The 25,341-nt window shown below is 40.2% G+C and overlaps 2 protein-coding genes across 5 annotated transcripts in view; both read left to right on the top strand.

The window, feature by feature from the left end:
- The window catches only part of chd8 (chromodomain helicase DNA binding protein 8), a 30,073-nt gene extending 14,807 nt beyond the window's left edge, over positions 1 to 15,266 (top strand). For 2 of the 3 annotated variants that reach the window (XM_058069105.1, XM_058069107.1), the window contains exons 19-39: positions 283 to 493; positions 579 to 774; positions 1,672 to 1,842; positions 2,539 to 2,829; positions 2,900 to 3,120; positions 4,651 to 4,853; positions 4,932 to 5,088; positions 5,173 to 5,262; positions 6,314 to 6,417; positions 6,511 to 6,634; positions 8,034 to 8,109; positions 8,184 to 8,461; positions 9,781 to 10,013; positions 10,108 to 10,752; positions 10,823 to 10,923; positions 11,017 to 11,229; positions 12,454 to 12,546; positions 12,627 to 12,740; positions 12,811 to 12,912; positions 12,996 to 13,100; positions 14,040 to 15,266. In XM_058069105.1, coding sequence (XP_057925088.1) covers positions 283 to 493; positions 579 to 774; positions 1,672 to 1,842; positions 2,539 to 2,829; positions 2,900 to 3,120; positions 4,651 to 4,853; positions 4,932 to 5,088; positions 5,173 to 5,262; positions 6,314 to 6,417; positions 6,511 to 6,634; positions 8,034 to 8,109; positions 8,184 to 8,461; positions 9,781 to 10,013; positions 10,108 to 10,752; positions 10,823 to 10,923; positions 11,017 to 11,229; positions 12,454 to 12,546; positions 12,627 to 12,740; positions 12,811 to 12,912; positions 12,996 to 13,100; positions 14,040 to 14,423 — 4,112 coding nt within the window. In that variant the 3' untranslated portion in view covers positions 14,424 to 15,266. The remainder of the gene's footprint in view (positions 1 to 282; positions 494 to 578; positions 775 to 1,671; positions 1,843 to 2,538; positions 2,830 to 2,899; positions 3,121 to 4,650; positions 4,854 to 4,931; positions 5,089 to 5,172; positions 5,263 to 6,313; positions 6,418 to 6,510; positions 6,635 to 8,033; positions 8,110 to 8,183; positions 8,462 to 9,780; positions 10,014 to 10,107; positions 10,753 to 10,822; positions 10,924 to 11,016; positions 11,230 to 12,453; positions 12,547 to 12,626; positions 12,741 to 12,810; positions 12,913 to 12,995; positions 13,101 to 14,039) is intronic. The other variant, XM_058069106.1, reaches the window with a different exon arrangement.
- A 682-nt stretch (positions 15,267 to 15,948) lies between these two features.
- tox4a (TOX high mobility group box family member 4 a) lies at positions 15,949 to 22,405 on the top strand. 2 transcript variants are annotated; one of them, XR_009129159.1, is made up of 10 exons: positions 15,949 to 16,463; positions 16,530 to 16,595; positions 17,073 to 17,372; positions 18,425 to 18,667; positions 18,741 to 19,049; positions 20,003 to 20,083; positions 20,156 to 20,833; positions 21,844 to 21,983; positions 22,083 to 22,195; positions 22,270 to 22,405. XR_009129159.1 is itself a non-coding variant. In XM_058069020.1 (9 exons), the coding sequence occupies exons 1-9, from the start codon at positions 16,359 to 16,361 to the stop codon at positions 22,138 to 22,140; spliced, it is 1,980 nt and encodes a 659-aa protein (XP_057925003.1). In that variant the 5' UTR covers positions 15,950 to 16,358; the 3' UTR covers positions 22,141 to 22,405. The 2 variants fall into 2 exon arrangements, 1 of the variants encoding a protein (XP_057925003.1); XM_058069020.1 differs by having other exon boundaries at positions 15,950 to 16,463; positions 22,083 to 22,405.
- The last annotated feature ends 2,936 nt before the right edge of the window (positions 22,406 to 25,341 follow it).

Here is a 25,341-nt window from a genome sequence, read left to right as displayed (position 1 = left end):
ACGCGGCTCCATGCTATTCAACTTCCTGCTTACTGTGAAGTGCTACATGGAAGATGCATGATTTTACTGTTAAAAACGGCACTAAAATTTACACTATTTTACAAGACTTCTTCGGGATTGGGTGTTTGGGTTGGAAAAAGCGTATATATAAATCAGTCTTTGGTTGAGTTAACATGCCCGTGTCTTTAAAATTCTGTTTTTTTTTTTAATCATGTATGTACATTTATAAACACAATTTTTTCCACACATTGATGACAAAATCTGTCATTTGCTTTAAACAAGGTGCCGAGGAGAAGATCGTAGCAGAGTTACGGATGGTATACGACCCTCTGGCCCCAGACTTCCATTTGCAGGCCCTGATTCGGTCTGCGGGCAAGCTCGTCTTGCTGGACAAGCTGCTGCCACGTCTCAAAGCTGGTGGCCACAAAGTACTCATCTTCTCCCAGATGGTACGCTGCTTAGACATTCTGGAGGACTACCTCATCAACAAGAGGTAGGAAACTACTTTTTTTTTTATTCCTCATCTGATGTATCATGTTTACATGTTAGTGTTAATCGTATTTTTTTTTTTTTTTTAGATACCTTTATGAGCGGATTGACGGCAGAGTGCGTGGCAATTTGCGGCAGGCCGCCATCGACCGCTTTAGCAAGCCCGACTCGGACCGCTTTGTCTTTCTGCTGTGTACCCGAGCTGGAGGCTTGGGTATTAACCTCACTGCTGCTGACACTTGTGTCATATTTGACTCGGACTGGAACCCTCAAAATGACCTGCAGGTACGTGTCTGTTTGGCAGATTGATGCCTTGACTTGCCCCACACCTTTGTCATACAATATTTATATTCCAAATATACAACATAAGGTGGCCAGAAATATTTCAGTATTGAACAAAGCAAAATTTGTTCTCAATCAGAAATCACTCCGCACTCTTTATTGCTCTCTGGTTCTACCATATCTTTCTTATTGTGTGGAAATATGGGCTAATAACTATAAAAGCAATCTTCACTAAATGTGAAGATTCGCTAAATGTACTGCAAAAAAAGGTCAGTAAGGATAATTCATAATGCCGCCTACAGAGAACATACTAACTCCTTATTTCTAAAATCACAAATACTTCAACTTGCTGATATAGTTCATCTTCAAACAGCTAAAATAATGCATAAGGCTAAAAAATAACCAATTAGCTAAAAATGTCATCCAATACTTCTCTACAAGAGAGGAGAAATATGATCTCAGGGAAGAACTACATTTAAATAAAACACTTATATGCTAGGACTAAGTTAAAAAGCCACAGCATTTCAGTATGTGGAATCAAACTATGGAATGGATTGAGTAAGACCCTCAAACAATGCACAACGATGAGCCAATTCAAGAAACAATACAAGCAGTTGTTTGCTAAATACAAGGATCATATACATACATTATTTAAAAAAAAAACAACCTTAAATGTATTATGGAAAGCAGGAAGTGAACAAATGTAACAGTTACTGATTGTAAAAGTACCAGATGGAGGGGTAGGATTTAATAAGCTTTGCTTCTTCCTACTCCTTTTGGACATGTGGAACTGTGAACTGATTATGTGATGCATTCAATTGTAATCTGATGCATGTTCAAATGAAATAATACCATTACCATATTTGTATTTATATATTTATTTTTTGTCACCTCTTCCAGGCACAAGCCCGATGTCATCGCATTGGCCAGTCTAAGGCAGTCAAGGTCTACCGTCTGATCACCAGGAACTCGTACGAGAGGGAAATGCTCGATAAAGCAAGTCTGAAGCTCGGCCTTGATCGCGCCGTTCTGCAAAGCATGAGTGGCAATAAAGACAGCAATGTCAATGGGGTAAGAAAAAAACAAAAACTAAAGCAATTATTGCTAAATACAACCTATTACTAGTTTGATAATATGCACGCTTAAGCAATTTTTATCTATTTCTTTCCCTTTTAATGAAACATTTAAGCACAAAAGGCATTCACAAGATGGTAGAATAATATATATATATATATATATATATATATATATATATATATAGTAAGAGTGTCATGAGTTAACAAGGAAGTTGGCGGTTATTTGATGTCTAAAGAGCTCTAATATGTTAACAACCGTATTTAGGTTGTAAGCAGGCTTTCTATGCTGTATGAAAATATTATAATTATGATAATGGTTTTATTTCATTTGAACATGCATCAGATTACAATTGAATGCATCACATCATCAGTTCACAGTTCCACATGTCCAAAAGGAGTAGGAAGAAGCAAAGCTTATTAAATCCTACCCCTCCATCTGGTACTTTCACAATCAGTAACTGTTACATTTGTTCACTTCCTGCTTTCCTAATATAGTTTAATTTTTTTTTATTAAATTAAATTATTTTTTATATGACCATCCAATGACATAATGTGTACCATAGTAAGTGTCAATATAGTGATATGTATAGCACATCATGACTGGTTCAAGACTCTTCATCCATAATTATCATCATCAATCTAAATTATCATCATCATAAATCTAAATCTGATTTTGTGTTACTTCTGACAGATCCAGCAGTTTTCCAAGAAGGAGATCGAGGACTTGCTCCGGAAGGGAGCATACGCCGCCATCATGGACGAGAACGACGAGGGCAGTCGTTTCTGTGAGGAAGACATCGACCAGATCCTCCAGCGACGAGCCACCACCATCACCATCGAGAGCGAGGGCAAGGGGTCCACCTTCTCCAAGGCCAGCTTTGTGGCCTCTGAGAACCGCAACGACATCGCCCTTGACGACCCTGAATTCTGGCAAAAGTGGGCCAAGAAAGCTGACATAGATATGGACACGATTAACCGAAAGGTAAACTGATTTTTTTTTTTTTTTTTCACCGATTTTTAAGAATAATATTTCATAAATCGTCTCTCCTTAGAACACACTTGTGATTGACACTCCGAGAGTACGCAAGCAGACTCGACAGTATTCCAGTTTGCGAGGAGAAGGCGGGGAGCTGTCTGACATGGACAGTGACGAAGAGTACCCGCCTGCAAATTCCAGACACTCGCGTTCTTCCCGACGCTCCGATCGTCAGAGCGGAGTGGGTTACGGACGCACAGACTGTTTCCGCGTGGAAAAACATCTGCTTGTCTATGGGTATGTAGAAAATAACCTTTTTTTTTTTTTTTTTAAACCTTCCTCTTGTGTTAGCTTTCTGGTATCATCTCTTATGTTAACGGGTCGGTTTTGACCCATGTATTAAATCAGCTATAAAATACACAAAAAATAATAAGTTACCATTAAATTTGCTTCTCATGTCTTGGTTACCTTCTTAGGCTTCCTCATCCATGAAAATGTTGGTTTTAATACTTTTGGTGTGGGCATGTCGGGCTTTATTTTGTCACTATACTCCTCCATTTCAATTTCTAAAAATGGTAAAATGAACCTCAAAATAATCATATTAATAAATTTAATTATTTTGTTACCTGGCTATTACTGAGAGCTATAGAACATATCTCTTAAATCTTAAATTAGTTTTATTTATTTTCTCATTTTAGTATTCATCACTAAAGAAACATCTATGGTGTTGGGGTGAATTTTGACCCATATATATTAATGTCAAGAAAAGGTCGAAAAAGTTATTGTTTTCAGCAACATAACTTTAGTATAAACTGAAATCAAAAAGCAGAACAGGTCCAGATCTTGGTTCACTGTACTTCTTGCCATTCTTTTCCATGATCCAAATTGTAAATGTGAAATCAGCCAATCAAATGAGTGAATTCACCTTACATGTCTGGACCTTGTTTTTCTGCTGGTATACTGGAAAACCAGAAAATGAGAATCCCCTGAAGTATACATGATGAGAAGAGGAGCTGGTTGTCATTGTGTTGGCTAATTGTACACTTATGATTTATTATATGACCCCTAACAATACAGTGGTCATAACTTCAACCAGACCATAATTTTGTAAATTATTTTTTTGGTTTGATTTTCTTGAAATAGAGTTTCCGGACAAAGTCAAAAAGCCTTGATGCAATAAACAAATGTTATGTGATTCTTTTTATGCATTAAAATGTAAAACGGGCGGCACGGCAGTTCGCGCGCAGACCTCACAGCTAGGAGACCAGGGTTCAATTCCACCCTCGGCCATCTCTGTGTGGAGTTTGCATGTTCTCCCCGTCTGTGCATGCGTGGGTTTTCTCCGGGTACTCCGGTTTCCTCCCACATTCCAAAAACATGCTAGGTTAATTAGCGACTCCAAATTGTCCATAGGTATGAATGTGAGTGTGAATGGTTGTTTGTCTATATGTGCCCTGTGATTGGCTGGCCACCAGTCCAGGGTGTACCCCGCCTCTTGCCCCAAGACAGCTGGGATAGGCTCCAGCACCCCCGCGACCCTCATGAGGAAAAGCGGTAGAAAATGAATGAATGAATGAGTTCTCCTCCTATTTTGTGTGGAAGTGGTAACTTTTTGGCTTCTTATTTTGTCTTTCCCCACCCCAGGCCATCTCTGTGTGGAGTTTGCATGTTCCCTTCCTTGTGAGGAAAAAGCGGTAGATAATGAATGAATGAAAATGTAAAATGGGTCATTGCCGACCCTAACATAAGATTAGGGTTAAGTTGCACCGTGAGTAAATGATCAGTGACCCTTCCACGTGAATTACATCTTGTCCATTTTTTTTCCAGTTGGGGGCGCTGGAGGGACATTTTGGCTCACGCCAGATGTAAGCGACGACTGAGTGATCGCGACGTGGAGACGATATGCCGCGTCATCCTGGTCTTTTGTCTCCTGCACTACCGTGGCGATGAGAACATCAAGAGTTTTATCTGGGAACTCATCACACCACCGGAGAACGGACGTGAACCCCAAACACTGCTCAACCACTCCGGTAGGAGGACGCACAAAGATAGCCACAGAAATGTTTTTGGTTTTTTTTTCATGACTTCAAACTTTCTTTCTTGCGTAGGCCTTTCCATACCCGTCCCCAGGGGCAGGAAGGGTAAGAGGGTAAAAGCTCAGAGCACGTTTGATGTGCAGAAAGTGGAGTGGATCCGCAAGTACAATCCTGATACCCTTCTGCTTGACGACAGTTACCGCAAACACCTCAAGCACCAGTGCAACAAGTTAGTGGGACTGTTTGCAAAGTGTGTGTGTGTGTGTGTGTGTTATTGTCATGTTTTAACACGTGTTTTTGATACCTCCTCCAGGGTGTTGCTGAGGGTGCGTATGCTCTACTATCTCAAGCAGGAGGTGATTGGTGACCACGCTGACTCGGTGCTGAAAGGAGCCGACATCAGGTATTCACTGATTGAATTGCTATTACTATTGAAACGCTCCTTTGCAAGTAAAGGGCTTTTTTCGTTTTGTTTGGTAATGGTAATGGTTTTTATTTCATTTGAACATGCATCAGATTACAATTGAATGCATCACATAATCAGTTCACAGTTCCACATGTCCAAAAGGAGTAGGAAGAAGCAAAGCTTATTAAATCCTACCCCTCCATCTGGTACTTTTACAATCAGTAACTGTTACATTTGTTCACTTACTGCTTTCCTAATATAGTTTGTTTTTATTTTTTTAATTTGTATTTTTTAAATTAAATTCAAAAATTTTATACAATTTTTAAATTAAATTTTTTTTAAAATTGTATAATTTTTTTACATTTTTAATTAAAAAAATAATTTTAAAAATTGTATAAATTTTTACATTTTTAATTTAAAAAAAGAATTTTAAAAATTGTAGAAATTTTTACATTTTTAATTTAAAAAATAAATTAAAAAATTATATAATTTTTTTTACATTTTTAATATTTTAAAATTTTAAAAATTGTATAAAACTTTTAATTTAATTTTTTTTATTTTTTTATTTTTTTTACATTTTTTTTTTAATTTTTTTGTCACGTCATGAATATGACCATACAATGACATAATGGGTACCATAGTAAGTGTCAATATAGTGATATGTATAGCACATCATGACTGGTTCAAGACTCTTCATCCTTGTATTTAGCAAACATCAACTGCTTGTATTGTTTCTTGAATTGGCTCATCGTTGTGCATTGTTTGAGGGTCTTACTCAATCCATTCCATAGTTTGATTCCACATACTGAAATGCTATGGCTTTATAACGTAGTCCTAGCATATAAGTGTTTTATTTAAATGTAGTTCTTCCCTGATATCATATTTCTCCTCTCTTGTAGAGAAGTATTGGATGACATTTTTAGCTAATTGGTTATTTTTAGTTTGAAGATGAACTATATCAGCAAGTTGAAGTATTTGTGATTTTAGAAATAAGGAGTTAGTATGTTCTCTGTAGGCGCCATTATGAATTATCCTTACTGTTTCGCAGAGATGTCGATATTTGGATACCAGAGATGGAGCAGCAAGAAGTACCTGCCGGATGGTGGGATGCGGAGGCTGACCGCTCACTGCTGGCCGGTGTGTTCAAACACGGTAAGAAAATTCATATTCAGCATCCAATTCGTAATCCAATATGAACTGAATGGTATGTTTCAACAAGTTTCTTTAACGGCACGTCGTTACCAGGTTATGAGATGTACACGACCATGCGTGCGGATTCACGCCTGTGCTTCTTGGAGAGGGTTGGTCGCCCCGATGACAAGGCTATCGACGCCGAGCAACATACCGGTGATGGGGAGCTAGGAGATGAGTGAGTCATACCAGTGTTTCCCATACATTCATTTATTTGTGGCAGCCCCCCCCCCCAAGAATACATTTGGACCACCACAAATAGATGAGGTGCTACTTTTGACGATATTAATCCCTCGTTCATCGCTGTTAATTGGTTCTAGACTAGGGGTGTAAGAAAATATTGTTTCGGCGATATATCGTGACACTTCGTTCCATCATACTGTATAGATATTAAAAAGTATGATATGGATATTTTTAGGCATTTATCATAGACTGTATATGGATAATTATTCAAGTGCAGACACAGTAATTTAATTTAAGCCTCTGATCGTTAGGCGGCAGCGCTTACGTAGTCAATTAGGCAAGGACGTTGAACGAGATTCACGAGTGAAACGTCTGCAGAAATCGACAAAAACCTATGCCGTTTGGAAAATGTGTAATAAAGTATTCGAGAAACACGACAAATCTGCGAGTCCACCATGAGGAATCTGCCACTAGCAAGCAATGCGAAGGTTTGTTTTTTTTTGTATACTACAAAAGTAGTACTGTGATATTGCAGGTATTTTGTTTTTCAAATTAATAACCATTGTTTAACAAAAATAATGATATTTCAAGCATCCTAAAAGGACTTTTTACTGATGTTAGTTACTTTTGTTCTACAAAAATACTCTTCTGATGGTGGATAAGTCAGGGAGTGTATACTCTGCATTTTTTTCGTTGCGTTTTTTTTTTTTTTTTTTTGTAAATTTAAAGCTTTATTTATCCAAATGCTACACTTTTTAATTTTTTACAGAGGAAAGTTTGTGATACAGCATAACGGACTGTTCTAATTGAATAAAAAAATGTTTAGTAAGTGCATATTGCTGGTGTAATTCAGTTTTTCCAGGAAATAATCTTGAACTACAAGAAAAACAAAAAAAATATCGCTATTCTAGACCCATATGTGATAAATGAATTTCCCCCAAGTAGGATTCAATATTATTACATTTTCACAGAGCATTGAAAATCTGTTTTAATGCAGTTTTTAGCATTATTAGAGACTTCTGAACATGAAATAACACTCCTGTACTGTTACATTTGTATTACCCAATATGGTAGACGTCATAATAGAAAACAGCACATCTCAGACATTAGTCATTATTATTATTATTGACTTCCTGCAGTGGCTCATTGTGTCATCAATGTAACGTTACTGACACCTAGTGGCCAGGGTTAAAAATACTTCTGTAATGGGGGCTTTTTGTGTTAGTCGCTTTATGATTCCATGAAAACATACCATGGAAGGGTTTAAATGACTTAAAGAATGCTAACGCCTAGCATAATACGGTGTTTACTCATGTAAACGTGGCTATTGTCCCTCTCCACGATATTTTACGTTCTGGTGTCTCACCTGCGTGTTACGTGTTTACTTCTTACAGAGGGGATTATGATAAATACTCTGAGGACCCCGAGTTCAAGCCAGCGTCAAGACTCCCCAAAGATTCTTACGAGGAGGTATGCTTCGGAGCAGCTTTTGTCGTTTACAGCGATTTTTAGCAAATAACGTAATTTCACTCTTCGTATTCTAGCCTGACGGCATGAAAGCAGAGGAGGAGATTACAGTGGTGGATAATAAGGCCGTCCCAGCGATCACAGAAAGCATACCTAACCCGAACCAGAGCGGATGCGATTGGCCGTCGAGCTCGTCGCTGACGGCACGGCTGCGGCGCTTGATCACGGCGTACCAGCGCAGTTACAGGCAAGAGCAGCTGAAACTTGAAGCTGAGGCAAAGGGCGACCGCAGGCGAAGGAGGTGTGAGCAAGCCAGTAAGCTGAAGGAGATCGCACGGCAAGAACGTCAACAAAGGTATGATCGTTTGGTTTTTGAGGGGTTTTGGTGTACAAATTTTGGGTATTCGCTGCATCTATTCGACTCAAGTTGATTTCAAACGCCTCATTTAGTACTCTGGTGCTGAAGCCTATCCCAGCTGTCTTCGGGCGAGAGGCAGGGTACACCCTGGACTGGTGGCCAGCCAATCACAGGGCACATATAGACAAAACAACCATTCACACATTTTGGAGTCGCAAATTAACCTAGCATGTTTTTGGAATGTGGGAGGAAACCGGAGTACCCGGAGAAAACCCACGCATGCATGGGGGGGAACATGCAAACTCCACACAGAGATGGCCTGGGGTGGGGAAAGACAAAATACGAAGCAAAAAAGTTACCACTTCCACACAAAATAGGAGGAGAACTCATTCATTCATTCATTCATTTTCTACTGCTTTTCCTCACGAGGGTCGCAGGGGTGCTGGAGCCTATCCCAGCTGTCTTTGGGCGAGAGGCGGGGTACACCCTGGACTGGTGGCCAGCCAATCACAGGGCACATATAGACAAACAACCATTCACACTCACATTCATACCTATGGACAATTTGGAGTCGCTAATTAACCCAGCATGTTTTTGGCATGTGGGAGGAAACCGGAGTACTCGGAAAAAAACCACGCATGTACGGGGAGAACATGCAAACTCCACACAGAGATGGCCTGGGGTGGGGAAAGACAAAATAAGAAGCCAAAAAAGTTACCACTTCCACACAAAATAGGAGAACTCATTCATTCATTAATTTTTCTACCGCTTTTCCTCACAAGGGTCACGGGGGGTGCTGGAGCCTATCCCAGCTGTCTTCGGGCGAGAGGCGGGGTACACCCTGGACTGGTGGCCAGCCAATCACAGGGCACATATAGACAAACAACCATTCACACTCACATTCATACCTATGGACAATTTGGAGTCTCTAATTAACCTAGCATGTTTTTGGAATGTGGGAGGAAACCGGAGTACCCGGAGAAAACCCACGCATGCACGGGGGGAACATGCAAACTCCACACAGAGATGGCCGAGGGTGGAATTGAACCCTGGTCTCCTAGCTGTGAGGTCTTTGGTACGAGGTGCATTATTTAAAAAAAAAAAAACAACCTTAAACTGTATGATGGAAAGCAGGAAGTGAACAAATGTAACAGTTACTGATTGTAAAAGTACCAGATGGAGGGGTAGGATTTAATAAGCTTTGCTTCTTCCTACTCCTTTTGGACATGTGGAACTGTGAACTGATTATGTGATGCATTCAATTGTCATCTGATGCATGTTCAAATGAAATACAACCATTACCATTATGTCTGCAGGTGGACACGCAGGGAAGAATGTGATTTCTATCGTGTAGTGTCGACCTTTGGCGTGGAACGGATGAAAAAGGAGCCGGGCCTTCCTGACGGCGAAGATCCAGATTTTGACTGGAACAGATTTCGTACTTTTGCCCGTCTGGATAAAAAAACCGACGAAAGCCTTAGTCGGTACTTCCGTTCTTTTGTAATCATGTGCCGGAGAGTGTGCCACCTCCGTCCTAGCCGTGATGAAGGTAACTATTGTCGTTTTGCGATACTGATGTGATTATATTACATAGTAATGTAGCAGTCAATTACTTATGATGGTGATACTGGTTCTATTCCCAGATACGTCATCGGGTCCCCAGACTGTGGCGCCCATCACTGAGGAACGTGCTTCCCGGACACTTTACCGCATTAGCCTCCTCCGGCGCCTTCGTGAGCGAGTGCTCCCCCACCCTTCCCTGGAAGAGCGTCTGCCACTGGCCCCGCCCAGCTCTGAGTTGCCCACCTGGTGGAACATACCCGACCATGACCGCCAGCTCATGCTGGGCACGGCGCTCCACGGTGTCAGCCGCACCGAGCTCTCAATCTTCTCCGACCCTCAGTTCACTTTCAGCGCGGCCCGAGATGAATTCATTCAGAACCAGCAAGCTGCGCTTCCGCCTCAGCCGCCGCCGCAGCCCATCATGCACCTCGGCCAGCCCAAGTCTGACGGGGAGGTGTCCGGTGGGAAGGAGGAAGGCCAAGAAGAGGATATTAGGTTGCTCGGTGGGGAAATCGGTGCTAATCTACAGAGTACGCCTTTGGGTCTCCATGACGCCAAGTCACAGGCGCAGACCTGGAGCTTCAAGAAGAATAAAGCCAAGGGAGGAAGCAAAGGCGAAGAAGGCGGTTCCGATTCGGATTCCGATTCGGACTCGGGGTCGTCGTCGTCTGATCGATCGGGCAGCAGTGACGACAGCGGAGATAGTGATGAAGAGGTGGATGGAGGTGAGTTAGCATTCCATTTTAGCATAGCATTTTTGCCGCTCCAAAGACAAGAAAGTCTTTGTTTTCTTAGCAGGCATGAAGACGTGTGATGAAGATAACAGTTTAATCTCCATGACCTTATCTCAAGATGGCATTCCACCTTCTGATCCTATAAGAGTAGACTGGCCCAAGGTGAGTAAAATGAAAAAAAACCCTAAAATTAATCAATTTATCTTAAATTATTTAATAAAAAAATGGATGGATGCATCTCTAATTTCAACTCAGGACCGTGTGCTGATCAACCGTCTGGACAGTTTGTGTACGCTGGTGCTGACCGGACAGTGGCCATCGGGGCGGCGTTACGTCTCCGAGGCTCATCTCAACGCAAACTCTGAACTGGCAGGAGACGAGATGGCCTACGCTCGCGCGGCCCGCAAGCCCATCGGCATGCCTGGAGGAGAAGGAGAGGATGGAGAATTCACTGTCAAGCTCCTCAAGGTAAATTTGTTGTAGCGTCTTTTGTGTGTGTGTGTGGAACGCCGTTCATCGTTATTCTGAATGGACCTCACGTTCTTGTCCGTGCTGGTCGCATGGTTCCTCCCCTTGTGGGACTAAAGGCTTGTCTTATCTTATCTTAAGGGGAAAAACATCAAGCGGACCATCCGACACACAGTTGTAGATATCTGTCATAACTTTGTCCATTGAGGGACGCATATGAAAAAGTCAAGTCTTTTTCTTCCATTGTTGGAGTGAGTGGAAGAAAATTTGCAATTTGGGGGTGATGGTGGATCCCGCATCCAAACCAGTTGGGAATCATCATATGTCATTGGATGGTCATATCACCTCGTACTTCGGTACGAGGTACATTATTTAAAAAAAAAATAATAATAATAAAAATAAAAAAAAAACTGTATTATGGAAAGCAGGAAGTGAACAAATGTAACAGTTGCTGATTGTAAAAGTACCAGATGGAGGGGTAGGATTTAATAAGATTTGCTTCTTAAATTTTTAAATATAAAGAAATATTATTAAATATATATAATAAATTAAAATAAAACAAAAATACTCAATAAAATTAAAAATAATAAAAAATAAAAAAAACATTTAAAAAAACAAACAAACCTTAAACTATATTAGGAAAGCAGGAGGTGTCCAAATGTAACAGTTACTGGTTGTAAAAGTACCAGATGGAGGGGTAGGATTTAATAAGATTTGCTTCTTAAATTATTAAATATAAAGAAATATTATTAAATATATATATATTTTAAATAAAACAAAAAATACAAAATAAAATACAAAAAATACAAAAAATTAAAAATAATAGGATTTAATAAGATTTGCTTATTAAATTATTAAATATAAAGAAATATTATTAAATATATATAATAAATAAAACAAAAAAATACAAAATAAAATTACAAAAATACAAAATAAAATTAAAAATAATAAAAAATAAAAAACATTTAAAAAACTAAAACTTAAACTATATTAGGAAAGCAGGAAGTGAACAAATGTAACAGTTACTGATTGTAAAAGTACCAGATGGAGGGGTAGGATTTAATAAGCTTTGCTTCTTCCTACTCCTTTTGGACATGTGGAACTGTGAACTGATTATGTGATGCATTCAATTGTAATCTGATGCATGTTCAAATGAAATAAAACCATTCCCATTACCAAGCCGTGGTGTATATTAGAGCTCAATCTGTCTCCTGTTTTCCCCAGGAGGAGGGTCTGAAGCTGACCTTCTCCAAGCAGGCGCTGATGCCTAACGGATCAGGAGGCGAGAGCAGTCGCAAGCGACGCAAGGACCAAGAGGTACCCGACATGGGGCTGCAGCAACAACCGCACCTTATTTAGTTTGCTGACTTCCTTCCTGACGTCTGCCTCTGCTTTAGTTATCAGACCCAGATGGACTCCTTGATCCACTGGAACGTATACCTCGGCGCCGGGACCCGCCCACCTGGCTCAAAGAGAACCCAGATTATGAAGTAGAAGGAGACATGCTGGAGGTACGAACATTTATCAGGGCTGCAATGTCAATGTCGACGTTCTCTGACGTCAAACGTCTTGTGGTTGTAGCTTCTCGTAAACAGGAGCAAACGGAAGAGGAGGAGGAGGGCAGATAAAGTCCTGACGGGCAACGAGAAGGTCAAACTTATTAACATGAGGACTGGAAAGAAGGTGAGACAGACGACACAATGGCAACTGCAACATTTGTTGCATAAATAAATTTATTTTTTTGTTTTTTCAACCCCACATTTAAGATTGGAGCAGCGTTCTGTCCGATGCTGCAAGACCTCCGAGAATATCTGGAGGAAAATCCCGATTTCGCTGTCATGCCGGATTGGTCGGAAACAGTTCGGAACTCGGTATGTCCAGCAATGCTGATACGGTTGTCACTCAGTTAATTGAGGTTATTTGGTTCCGCACGATGGTCGAGTTGTTAGCATGCGGGTGAAGACCGGGGTTAGAAAATCTACCACTTCCACACAAGTTGGGAGGTTTTTTTTTTTCCCTCTCCCACTGTATCACCTAGTGGGCAGAATACTACATATCACTTGTATTTCAATATGTTTTGACAAATTAATTTCTGCAAAAAAATGACTTAGCGAGGGAGTGATAATGCTTAATAAGCTTTGCTTATTAAATTATTAAATATAAATATTATTAAATATATATAATAAAATAAATACAAAATAATAAAAAATAAAAAAAACATTTAAAAAACAAACAAACCTTAAACTATATATACAGTTACTGATTGTAAAAGTACCAGATGGAGGGGTAGGATTTAATACGCTTTGCTTATTAAATTATTAAATGTAAAGAAATATTATTAAATATATATATATAATAAATAAAATAAATACAAAATTAAAAAATACAAAATAAAATAGAAAATTATTAAATTAATTAAAAAATAAAAAACATTTAAAAAAACAAACAAACCGTAAGACTATATTGGGAAAGCAGGAAGTGGTCGAGTTGTTAGCATGCGGGGAAGACCGGGGTTAGAAAATCTACCACTTCCACACAAGTTGGGAGGGTTTTTTTTTTCCCCCTCTCCTGCTGTATCACCTAGTGGGCAGAATACTACATATCACTTGTATTTCAATATGTTTTGACTAATTAATTTCTGCAAAAAAATGACATAGTGAGGGAGTGATAATGGAACCGCAATATTACAAGGGATGACTATTTGCTTTGGAACCTTGTCACTCGGTGACGTAGGAGCCTAATACCACTAGCATAATCGGTGTGTGTGGAAAAGACTTGTCACCTTTTCTTTCACCGTTCTGCTCTTCCAGGGCTTTTTACCCGAAGCGCTCTTCCACCGACTACTCAACGAGTACACAGAGATCCCTAAGAAAAGCCGCCACCGCCATCACCACCACCACCATCACCATCACCACCATCACCACCACCAACACACTCCAGAGCCCACTCCTGAAAATCCCTACCTAGAAGGCGTAGAGGAGGAGACCCTGGTCTCGGATGGAGCGTACATGATGGACGAGGAGGACCTGGAGACTTCCCAACACTTCCTCACAAGCCCAGACTTCGATGTAAAAATAGAGGCCGGCGACAGCCTTTCCCAAGGAGACTATGACAGCTCGGATCAGGAGGCCCTATTGGACGATGTCATCCTCACGCAGAAGGACTCTGACTCGTCATCCAGCTCAGAGGATTGACTCTGAACCCCCCACTTAGTCCCTGTCGGAAAGTGCTTCACTATTCCTCATTTATTTTTACCTTTATGTATACAATTATTGATGAATTTATGTTGCTACTTTTTTTTTGTCATGAAAGAGCAGGTTTGCACCCATGTTTTCTTTTCCCATCTACAAGAACTTCAATCGTTCTCCTCAGTCCTCCACTGTAGCCACTGTCTGGATGGCAATCATCACTCTTACTTTAAGGCCCACTATCCTCCTCCACTCGACTCATATTGAGGATGCTCCCATCACATTCCCAGCTGTGACCAAAAGGGGACCTCCGTTGTGCTGTAGATACCCTTTTTCTTATCTAGGAACCGAAAAAAAGGGTCCAGAGCAGGACACACGTGTACCGAGTTCATTGGCATCCCACGATCCACACACCCTACCCCCCCCCCCCCCCCCCCACCAGCCTCGTGCTGTCACGTCACCTTTTGTCCACGCAAGTTTGTGAACTTCGGGATCCAGTACGGATGTGCCGTTAATGTTTTAACTGTGGGGGGACGGCGGGCGGTGTGTGCCGCTTTAGTTACTGAGGCAGGAAAGAAAAGATGGTTGTATTGTATCATGTAGATCAGGTAAGTTGTGTTACTATGGTGCAAAGTCGACAACAATGAGTTGCTATTCTTGTTTTATGATATGATTGTATCTGTGACATGAATAACAGCAATCTACAGTGAAATGGAGTCTTGTGTGTTATTGTCCCATTCACATAGCAATATTCAGGTCATGTGTAACTTCCAACTGAGATATTAATAGTCGTGTCCACTCATGTTTCATTAAAAGATTGCAGAAGTGTACCTGTTTTGTTATGGAATATAGATTTTTACAAAAAATATTTTGACATTTTTGTCAGTTCTTTTGTGCCAGTAAACTGACATTTTCCATGACATCTCCAAATACACAGCTGGGTTTTTACTTTTATTTATTATGTCTATATGGGTGGAATAATAATTATTACCAAGCTTCTATGTAAAGTCAAATATTTTTAAAAGTCGAACAATTAAGTCCACGTATGACGTCACAAATTTAATTGCCATTCATTTAATTTAAATATCATAAAGCCATTCCAGTGATATCACAAAGATATTTCAGTACGTGCCCAAAACAGAAAAGTGAAGGTGACGCCATTATTTAAAGATGACCAGTGAAACTTAAGCCCGGAAGATGGCGCTGTAGACTTAAGTTCACAAACCTTCCGCCAACCTGTCATACATCAATCTTTAATCAAATTACACGAAAATCGATACTTTGAGCGCAATGTAAATAACACTGTTGGTGTAATAAAGGTACATTTTCGTGATTGGGTCCACATTTCAAACGTTTTACTGATCTGACGTAAACGTCACAGATGAGGTTGCATTCAAGTCCATTTCACTGTTCGGGAAACTGACTGCTCCTCATTCTAAACAATATAAAATACAGTAGTAATACAATTCTTAACAGCTGTTATTGAAATTCAAATTAGAATAGTACACGCAAGATATTTGAATATGCTTCAAATTGTTTTAAATTGAATGTTTTATTTTACTAGAACACGTGCTCGACGAGTTCCCCGTTTCCTTTCATGGTCTCTCTCTGTTTTCCGACTGTCCCTGAAGTTGTCTGGGTCCACTAGTACGATTGAATGGGTTTGTTGTTTCACTTCATCTTTACACTCAAACCTGTGCTATTTTGGAGTCTTATATAATTTCTACAATACCGAGTGATCATTTTGGATGCGGGTGTCGGCCCTAACTGTCAATTTCCCCATATTCTAACGTAATAGAACAGGGTTGTGTTAGCTGGTTAGCTAGCTGCTAGCAACCCCTTTTTGTTTGAATGGTCGACGATCTCAATGAATTGGATCAGTTCCTGTATTCCACAACGAAAGTAACGTGTGAGATAGTTTAATAACATTATTGTTTCAAAATGGACCTTAATTTTTATGCCGGGCTGTCGGATGGATGTGCTCAAAATGTTGACCCGGAGTTTTTGGACAGCCAAGCGTATGGTACATACCCCGAAGGAAACAAGGTAACGTGTTTGCTAAAATGATACACACTTAGTTGTTTTCCTTTTAATGCTAACGCTCTGTTTCAGTTTTCCGAGGGCAGCGATAGTTATCTCGCCATTGGTGGTGCTGCTCATCACTTTTTGACCGCTGAGGTAAGAGTGTTAACGTTTTATACGAACGGCTGTGTTTCAAATTCGCGCACTTGCATGTATACGCCATTTGAGTGCATAAAGTGCATACGGCGAAATAATACAGTGCACTGCCAGTACCCGGATGTTACACTCAACACGCCCATATTGTGAGTGCGCAGCGAAGCGCGCGAGATAGTCGCCATCTTGATTACGTAGCTTAAGGGGAGGGACTCGAGTGGTTTTCGATTCGCAATTACAAATAAGGGAAGAAAGGGAACCTAATAAATATTATAATCGTCAGTTTTGGTAAGTGCGCAACGAGAGTCATCTATTTGGTCAAAAAGGAACAAAGCACGCAGTGTACATATGGAAGTGCACGAATTGAAGCACAGCTGAAGTTGTTACAACTTCCGCATTTCCGTACAGAAGACGCCATATCTGTGCCAAAAAAACAACAACAAAAACCCAAATGACCGTTATATACCCACACACACACAGCAAACCTTCCACACTCCAAGTCTCGGGGATGAAGTTTTCGAGATCCCCCCCATTTCACTCGACCCAGACTCGTCCCTCAGCCTTAATGACACCGTGTCCCACTTCGAGTTAGCTGACGGGTCAGGGGGCGCCGTGGGACCTCCAGCTGCTCGGAGCCTCGTTAGCAACCTGGTGGTGGAGGCGAATGATCCATCTTTTGCATCAACCTTTGTGAACAGCAGCTCCCAAGGCCTGGAACATCTTCGCATGGAGGCCATGGCTCAGACTGGTGGAGGAGCCCTGCTCAGTTCCTCATCACTGGTGCGTACATCTCTTAATAATAATTGTTTTTGTAATTGTTTACTTAACTGAAGAGAGTATCAGGTGTTAGCAATTTTTAGCAATAGCGCACTAGAGGAGAGACTCTTATGGAGCAGCTACACACCATAACCCTCACAGAAAACTTTCTAGATCTTCCAGAATCTGCTCCTATTCCAATTAAATTAACGTATAGGACATATTTTACTCATTTTTGGTCTTTTGTATTGAATTGTGGACTCCTATGGAGCAGCTACACACCATAACCAGCACAGAAAATTTTCTAGATCTTCCAGAATCTGCTCCTATTCCAATTAAATTAACTTATAGGACATATTTTACTCATTTTCGGTCCTTTGTATTGAGTTGTGGACTCGTATGGAGCAGCTACACACCATAACCCGCACAGGAAACTTTCTAGATCTTCCAGAATCTGCTCCTATTCCAATTAAATTAACTTAAAGGACATATTTTACTCATTTTCGGTCCTTTGTATTGAGTTGTGGACTCCTATGGAGCAGCTACACACCATAACCCGCACAGAAAACTTTCTAGATCTTCCAGAATCTGCTCCTATTCCAATTAAATTAACTTAAAGGACATATTTTACTCATTTTTGGTCCTTTGTATTGAGTTGTGGACTCGTATGGAGCAGCTACACACCATAACCCGCACAGAAAACTTTCTAGATCTTCCAGAATCTGCTCCTATTCCAATTAAATTAACTTAAAGGACATATTTTACTCATTTTTGGTCCTTTGTATTGAGTTGTGGACTCGTATGGAGCAGCTACACACCATAACCCGCACAGAAAACTTTCTAGATCTTCCAGAATCTGCTCCTATTCCAATTAAATTAACTTATAGGACATATTTTACTAATTTTCGGGCTTTTGTATTGAGTTGTGGACTCCTATGGAGCAGCTACACACCATAACCCGCACAGAAAACTTTCTAGATCTTCCAGAATCTGCGCCTATTCCAGCTGCCGAACCCAACTTTAATGGTTACTCACATACTCTCTATCTTATTGTCCTCATTTTCATCTGCATTCAGGAGTTGGGTGACAGCAGCGGGTCCCATTTCAGCAGTTCGTCCCCTATGACCATAGACGTACAACTTGCCGACATTACTCACAGTCTCATGGGAAGCGGTCAGCTAGCTACAATCAACCAAACGGAGCTGGCGATAGGCCTGGGAGAAGGCGGACATCCTGCAGAGTCCTCAGAACAGAAGCCACTGTCACCAACATCTTCCCCAGCTGGCTCCTTACAAGACGAGGACATGGATGACTTCAAGGTGAGAGGTCATTCACAACCACTATGAAGGTCCTGCAACTCCAACCATATCATCTGATGTGTCCTTGTCACAGAGGAGCGTGCTGGTGGACTCCCCCATGTCTCTATCCTCATCCTATCCAGCTCTGCAATCCTCCATCACCGTGGCAACAGCCAAAAGGGGCTCGGGGACACCGACCACATCGCAACCGGTTGCAGTGGTGGCAAAGAAAGGGAGGAAGAAGAAAGACCCAAATGAGCCGCAAAAACCGGTTTCTGCATATGCTCTGTTCTTCAGAGACACTCAAGCCGCCATCAAGGGCCAGAATCCAAATGCATCTTTTGGGGAGGTGTCAAAGATTGTGGCGTCCATGTGGGACAGCCTGGCTGAGGAGCAGAAGCAGGTGGGTTGGACTAATCCGCTACCATTTTTATTCACTTACATCAGGGGTCTCAAACTCAATTTACTTGGGGGCCACTGGAGCTCGGGTCTGGGTGAGACTGGGCCGCATCAGGTTTTCCAAAAAAACCCAAAAATTCATTTATTAAAAACAAAAAAATTTAAAAAAACTTTGCCTGTTCTCAAATATCTTACTTTTTATTTTTCTACACAAAATAAGATGAAAAATAAAAAAACAAATCAAGAATAAAGAAAATCAATCAGTAATAAATAAAAAAATATAATAATAATAAAACGGCAAATAATAAAAACTTAAGAAACCACATATAGTTGGTGGGTAGACAAATTATTTTTTCAGATTAAAATGAACAAAGCATTATTAGAGCCCTGTAGACATGACAAAACACAACTATAGTCACATTTATACTCTTTTTATTTACAACATATTGCGCAACTGCAGGGTCTTGAGATACATGCTAACTCGCAAACTAGAGAGCTAGCGACCCGAGCGGTAGCCTTCAAGTTATTTCCATTAAACTTAAATAGCCAAAAACGTACCACTTCCACACAGATAGGGAGGAGAACTATTAACAGTTATTTAACCTTTAACGTGAACATTAATCAAACGTAATAATTTTTTCTGGGTACATGATACCATACAGCATCCATATCAAACTTGCGCGGGCCACACTAATGTTAAACCTTCATATCAAGGTGGGGGCCTCAAACTAGCGTCCTGCGGGCCACGTGTTTGAGACCCCTGACTTACATTGATGGTGTCCAAAATGCAACCCAAGGGTAAGTTGCCCATTGCTTGATTGTTATTGTTCCATCCATATTTTAGCCCACTTGTCCTGCTGGAGTCTATCCCAGCTGATGATGGGGAAGATGGTACATGATGATGGTTGAAGTTTAGCAAATTAAACTTGTACTTGTTGACCTGCTCGTCTCCTTTAGGTGTATAAAAGAAAAACAGATGCCGCGAAAAAGGAGTACTTGAAAGCCCTCGCAGCTTATCGAGCCAATCAGCTGTCACAGGTAAGATTGTGTTGACCCAGCGTGTGTTTATCACTCCCGCCTTTTCTAACGCATCATTTCCTCTCACACCAGCCTGCCTCAGAGGAGGCGGAAGCTGCGTCTTCACCATCTCCACCTCAGGTCAGCCAAGCTCCCGCCGCCGTCGTCCGTCCGCTAAATAACCCCGAAGAGAACACCATCACCAACATTTGTGCCTCCAACATCATTCTGAACGTCCCAGAGATGGCCACACGGTCCCGCACGGGGGCAAATAAACCGACAACAGCCGCAGCAGCCCCCCCGGCTCAGGCCATCACCAAGATCCTAATCCCTAAGCACATGCTGCAGGCAGGGGGTCAGCTCGTCACGCTGCTGCCCGGCGGCGTCCACGGCCTGCAGCCTACCCTCCTGGTAGCGGGTGCCCCCCGCCAGCCGCCGCCCCTGCAGCAGATGCAGAACGCACCGCCTCCGCCGCCACTCCAGCAGATGGCGCCGGCGCCGCCACGTTTGCTGGCTAAGCCCCGCGAGGGAGGGAGCGTGCCGGGGCCCGCCGTGACCCTCACAGCGGCCCCTCCGCCTCCGCTGCAGATAAAAATAGTTCCCGCCTCTTTTCAGAGAAAGGACACGTTGCCCATCATCATCCCCGCCACAGTGGCGTCGGTCGTGTCTGCGTCCGCGCCTGCGGCCGCCATGAAGGTGGGGCAGTCTGCTGAGTCAGCAGGTCAGCAAGATGAGGAGGTGGTCGTCTCAGAGGTGCTGCCCTCAGAAGAGGTACATATTTACATATTCGAAATATGTAAATATATATTCATATTAATCGGTAGGCCGGCATTCCAATTCCTATTTTTCCATAATAATAATAATAATAAGTTTCCCGTATTAACCACAATTGTTTGCATGTACAGTAGAACCTTGATATTTTGCTGGGGTTGCATTCAAAGACAAGCCGCGATTTGTGAGGAATTGAGTCGGCCACACAAATGTATATCACACACACCTCACTCACGGTGCAACCAAAAATAACACACGTGGAACACACCACGCGGACTCTGCGCATATCGAAATAAGCGCTTAGACACGAATACACATGCAAAACTAACATTTTATACTCATTTATAACCTGCAAGGCATGCTGGGGAAGCATCTGCCAAGACTTCCCAGCATGCTTTGTGGGTTATAAATGAGTACAATATAGTACTCTTAACGCACACAATATGTATACCTCAGCAATACACAAACATATTGTACCAATATGAGTTTAAAATAAAAAAAACATTTTCAAGTTTTCCCATAATGCATTTTGTCTGAGCAATGCATTTAATCGGAGCTCAAGCAGCATAGAAAATGGTGGCTGTTGTTGCAATTCTGCTTCTGTTCACCAGAGGGAGACTGACGTCATTGCAGCTCAAATGCATCTTTCGAGTGTTAAGTTGCTGTGTGATGAGTCAAATGTTTTAGTGCAGTGTTCTTTTTGAGTCACGCTGTTGTATTGTATTGTTATACTGCTTAAACAAGCTTGTTGTGAGTGCACTGTCAGCTGGTGATTGGCTCCTTCCAAAGAAAGCGCTGCTGCTTCTGTTCACCAGAGGGAGGCTGACGTCATTGCAGCTCAAATGCACCTTTTGCATATTTATTTGGTGCACATTTTGAGTGTTAAGTTGCTGTGTGATGAGTCGAATGTGTTAGTGCAGTGTTCTTTTTGAGTCAGGCTGTTGTATTGTATTGTTATACTGCTTAAACAAGCTTGTCACTGACTCGGACACATTTCCTCACACTTTCAGGACGAGATGGAGGTGAACGAGTCGTGCGAGGCGGCAGCAGCGTGCGTGTGTGTGAGGTCGGGCTGCACCAACCCGGCAGTGGAGAGCCAAGACTGGGATAAAGAATACTGCAGCAATGAATGTGTGGCCTCCCACTGCAGGTAGCTTTCCTTATACACTAGCTTTGTCATCTAGCAGCACACTGAAACCTGCTAGCTAAACCTTATTAACCTCTCATGTAAACGCTTGTCTTTTCTTAGCGATATTTTTAAGGCGTGGTGCTCCATCAGGAACCAGACCATGGGAACGGTGAAATAAAAGACTATTGGCTGATGATGGCGCGCCTTAATCAAGACGTTGAAGCATCCTGAAGGTTGTTCGACGCAAGTACACAAACATTTTTCAGTTTCAGTCGTTTCACACGCTGATTATTCTTTTTATATACAGTCCCTGTTTTGGAAATACCGTACTCAAGTTAGATGAAAAACCAAATGAGGAACTTTCTATCTGCTTTTTGTACGCCACAAACTGTTGCCAACTTCACATTTTTCCGAATAAATGAGCACATATTGCATACTGTTAATATTCATTCATTCATTTTCTACCTCACAAGGGTCACGGGGGGGTGCTGGAGCCTATCACAGCTGTCTTCGAGTGAGAAGCGGTGCCAGCCAATCACAGGGCACATATAGACAAACAACCATTCACACTCACATTCATACCTATGGACAATTTGGAGTCGCTAATTAACCTACCATGTTTTTGGAATGTGGGAGGAAACCGGAGTACCCGGAGAAAACATGCAAACTCCACACAGAGATGGCAGAGGGTGGAATTGAACACTCGTCTCCTAGCTGTGAGGTCTGTGCGCTAACCACTCGACCGCTGTGCCGCCATAATGTTAATGAATGAGCGCAAAAGTGACTATAGGGGTGTTATTTCATGTCTAGAGGGCTCTGGTAATATTGAAACCTGTATTTAGGTCATAAACATGGCTTCAACTATATAAAAATGTTTGATTATATCAATAAGAAATACTCCTTATGACAGTCTGGTGTGGAAGGGATTATTCCCCAATGCAAGGGATGGAATTGAACTAGCTGTAAGGTCTGTGCGCTAACCACTCGTCCGCCGTGCAGCCCCACTGTTAATATGTCAAGTAATATTATTGCAAATCAATACTTCTTTATACAGCAATACGTAATTATTGCTGACAGGTCGATCCGCATTGGAGAGGTCACATGTACAGCTGTTGTGATGGGAATGTGAAAATAAAGATTGTTTATGTGCGATAAGCCACAACTGCACTGTGTGAATACAAGAGACTAAATTGTTCAAGGTTGCGCAAGTCCACACACACACACACTCTCCAATGGGAATCTTCTCTTGTATGGGAGACACATACAAGTCCCTCACATTGAGAGTTTTAGGAGTCTACTGGTATCAGAAACAGGATTTATTGCCTCTATACCAAAAATCTAAGGAAATGTGAATCACATGACAAGAACAGTAAATTCTGGTAATGGTTTTATTTCATTTGAACGTGCATCAGATTACAATTGAATGCATCACATAATCAGTTCACAGTTCCACATGTCCAAAAGGAGTAGGAAGAAGCAAAGCTTATTAAATCCTACCCCTCCATCTGGTACTTTTACAATCAGTAACTGTTACATTTGTTCACTTCCGGCTTTCCTAATATGTTTCCTATATATTTCCTAAATGTTTTTTGTATTTTTACAAAAATTATTTAAAAATATTATAAATTATTATTATAAATTATTATAAAATTATTATTACTTTTTAAATTAAAAATAAAACAAAAAATATAAAAATATTTTTTTTTACATTTTTTGTCACATACCAAAGTACAAGGTGATATGACCATCCAATGACATAATGGTTACCATAGTAAGTGTCAATATAGTGATATGTATAGCACATCATGACTGGTTCAAGACTCTTCATCCTTGTATTTAGCAAACATCAACTGCTTGTATTGTTTCTTGAATTGGCTCATCGTTGTGCATTGTTTGAGGGTCTTACTCAATCCATTCCATAGTTTGATTCCACATACTGAAATGCTATGGCTTTTTAACGTAGTCCTAGCATATGTGTTTCAAATGTAGTTCTTCCCTGAGATCATATTTAATAATCATATTTTATTTATGACCTATTGTACAATTAAAAAAAAATGAAGCAATAAAATGTTGTAACCAATAATAAACAAGAAAATCACTTGGAGTACAGACTGACATGTGCCAAAAATTGTAATTTATTATCCCATATTTTCACTTGATTCTTTTTTCTAAACTTTTTCTATAACCTAATTTCACAAAAATTACAACTCAACGAAAGTTATGTTTTTCCATTTTTGCCATTGCTGTGTGTTTATTTTAATAATCTAAAAATAAATGTAAAACAATATTCTTGTAAAAAAAAAAATTTTACACTAGTTTGAAATCTCATAATTATTTGATTTGAATTCCCATATTTTTACTTGATTCTTGTAACATTTTTTTTTCTATAACCTAATTTCATAAAAATTACAACTCTGATACGAAAATTGTTTTTCCATTTTTGCCATTGCTGTTTTTTTTATAATTTATCTAAAAATAAATGTAAAACGATATTCTTGTAAAAAAAAAAAAAAAATTCTTTTACACTGTAGTTTGAAATCTTGTAATTATTTGACTTAAATTCCCATATTTTCACTTGATTCTTGTAACAAAACATTTTCTATAACCTAATTTCACAAAAATTACAACTCAAATTACAACTCTGATACGAAAATTATGTTTTTCCATTTTTGCCATTGCTGTTTTTTTTCAATAATTTATCTAAAAATAAATGTAAAACGATATTGTAAACATTTTTTTTTCTTTTACACTGTAGTTTGAAATCTTGTAAATTATTTGCCTTGAATTCCCATATTTTCACTTGATTCTTGTAACAAATTTTTTCTATAACCTAATTTCATAAAAATTACAACTCATACGAAAATTATGTTTTTCCATTTTTGCCATTGCTGTGTGTTTTTTTTAATTATCTAAAAATAAATGTTAAACAATATTCTTGTAAAAAAAATGTTTTTTACACTGTAGTTTGAAATCGTAATTATTTGACTTAAATTCCCATATTTTCACTTGATTTTTGTAACAACTTTTTCTATAACCTAATTTCACAAAAATTACAACTCTGATATGAAAGTGCCGCCTATTACAAGTTTATTCTCGGAAAATTTCAACTTTTTTTCTCGTAATATTTTGACTATATTCTTGTAAAAAAAAAACATTTTTCTTTTCCACTGTAGATTGAAATCTAGTAATTATTTGACTTGAATTCCCATATTTTCACTTGATTCTTGTAAATTTTTCTATAACCTAATTTCACAAAAATTACAACATTTTTTTTATAATTTATCTAAAAATAAATGTAAAAAAAATACCAACAGGCCACAAATGCACCTTGGGATAGCCCCGATGTAGCTAGACTTAATAGAGTGCTGAATACCTTGCG

This window comes from Doryrhamphus excisus, chromosome 3 (assembly GCF_030265055.1).
Source record: "Doryrhamphus excisus isolate RoL2022-K1 chromosome 3, RoL_Dexc_1.0, whole genome shotgun sequence".
NCBI lineage: Eukaryota > Metazoa > Chordata > Actinopteri > Syngnathiformes > Syngnathidae > Doryrhamphus > Doryrhamphus excisus.
The sequence above is the reverse complement of the archived record's forward strand: the minus strand, read 5'-3'. Positions and strand labels throughout refer to the sequence as shown.

Coding starts and splice junctions, on each gene's coding strand:
- tox4a (XM_058069020.1), top strand. CDS start 16,359: ATGGACCTTAATTTTTATGCCGGGCTGTCGGATGGATGTGCTCAAAAT. Junction 20,084..20,155: donor GAGCCAATCAGCTGTCACAG/GTAAGATTGTGT, acceptor CTCTCACACCAG/CCTGCCTCAGAGGAGGCGGA. Junction 21,984..22,082: donor TGTGTGGCCTCCCACTGCAG/GTAGCTTTCCTT, acceptor GTCTTTTCTTAG/CGATATTTTTAAGGCGTGGT.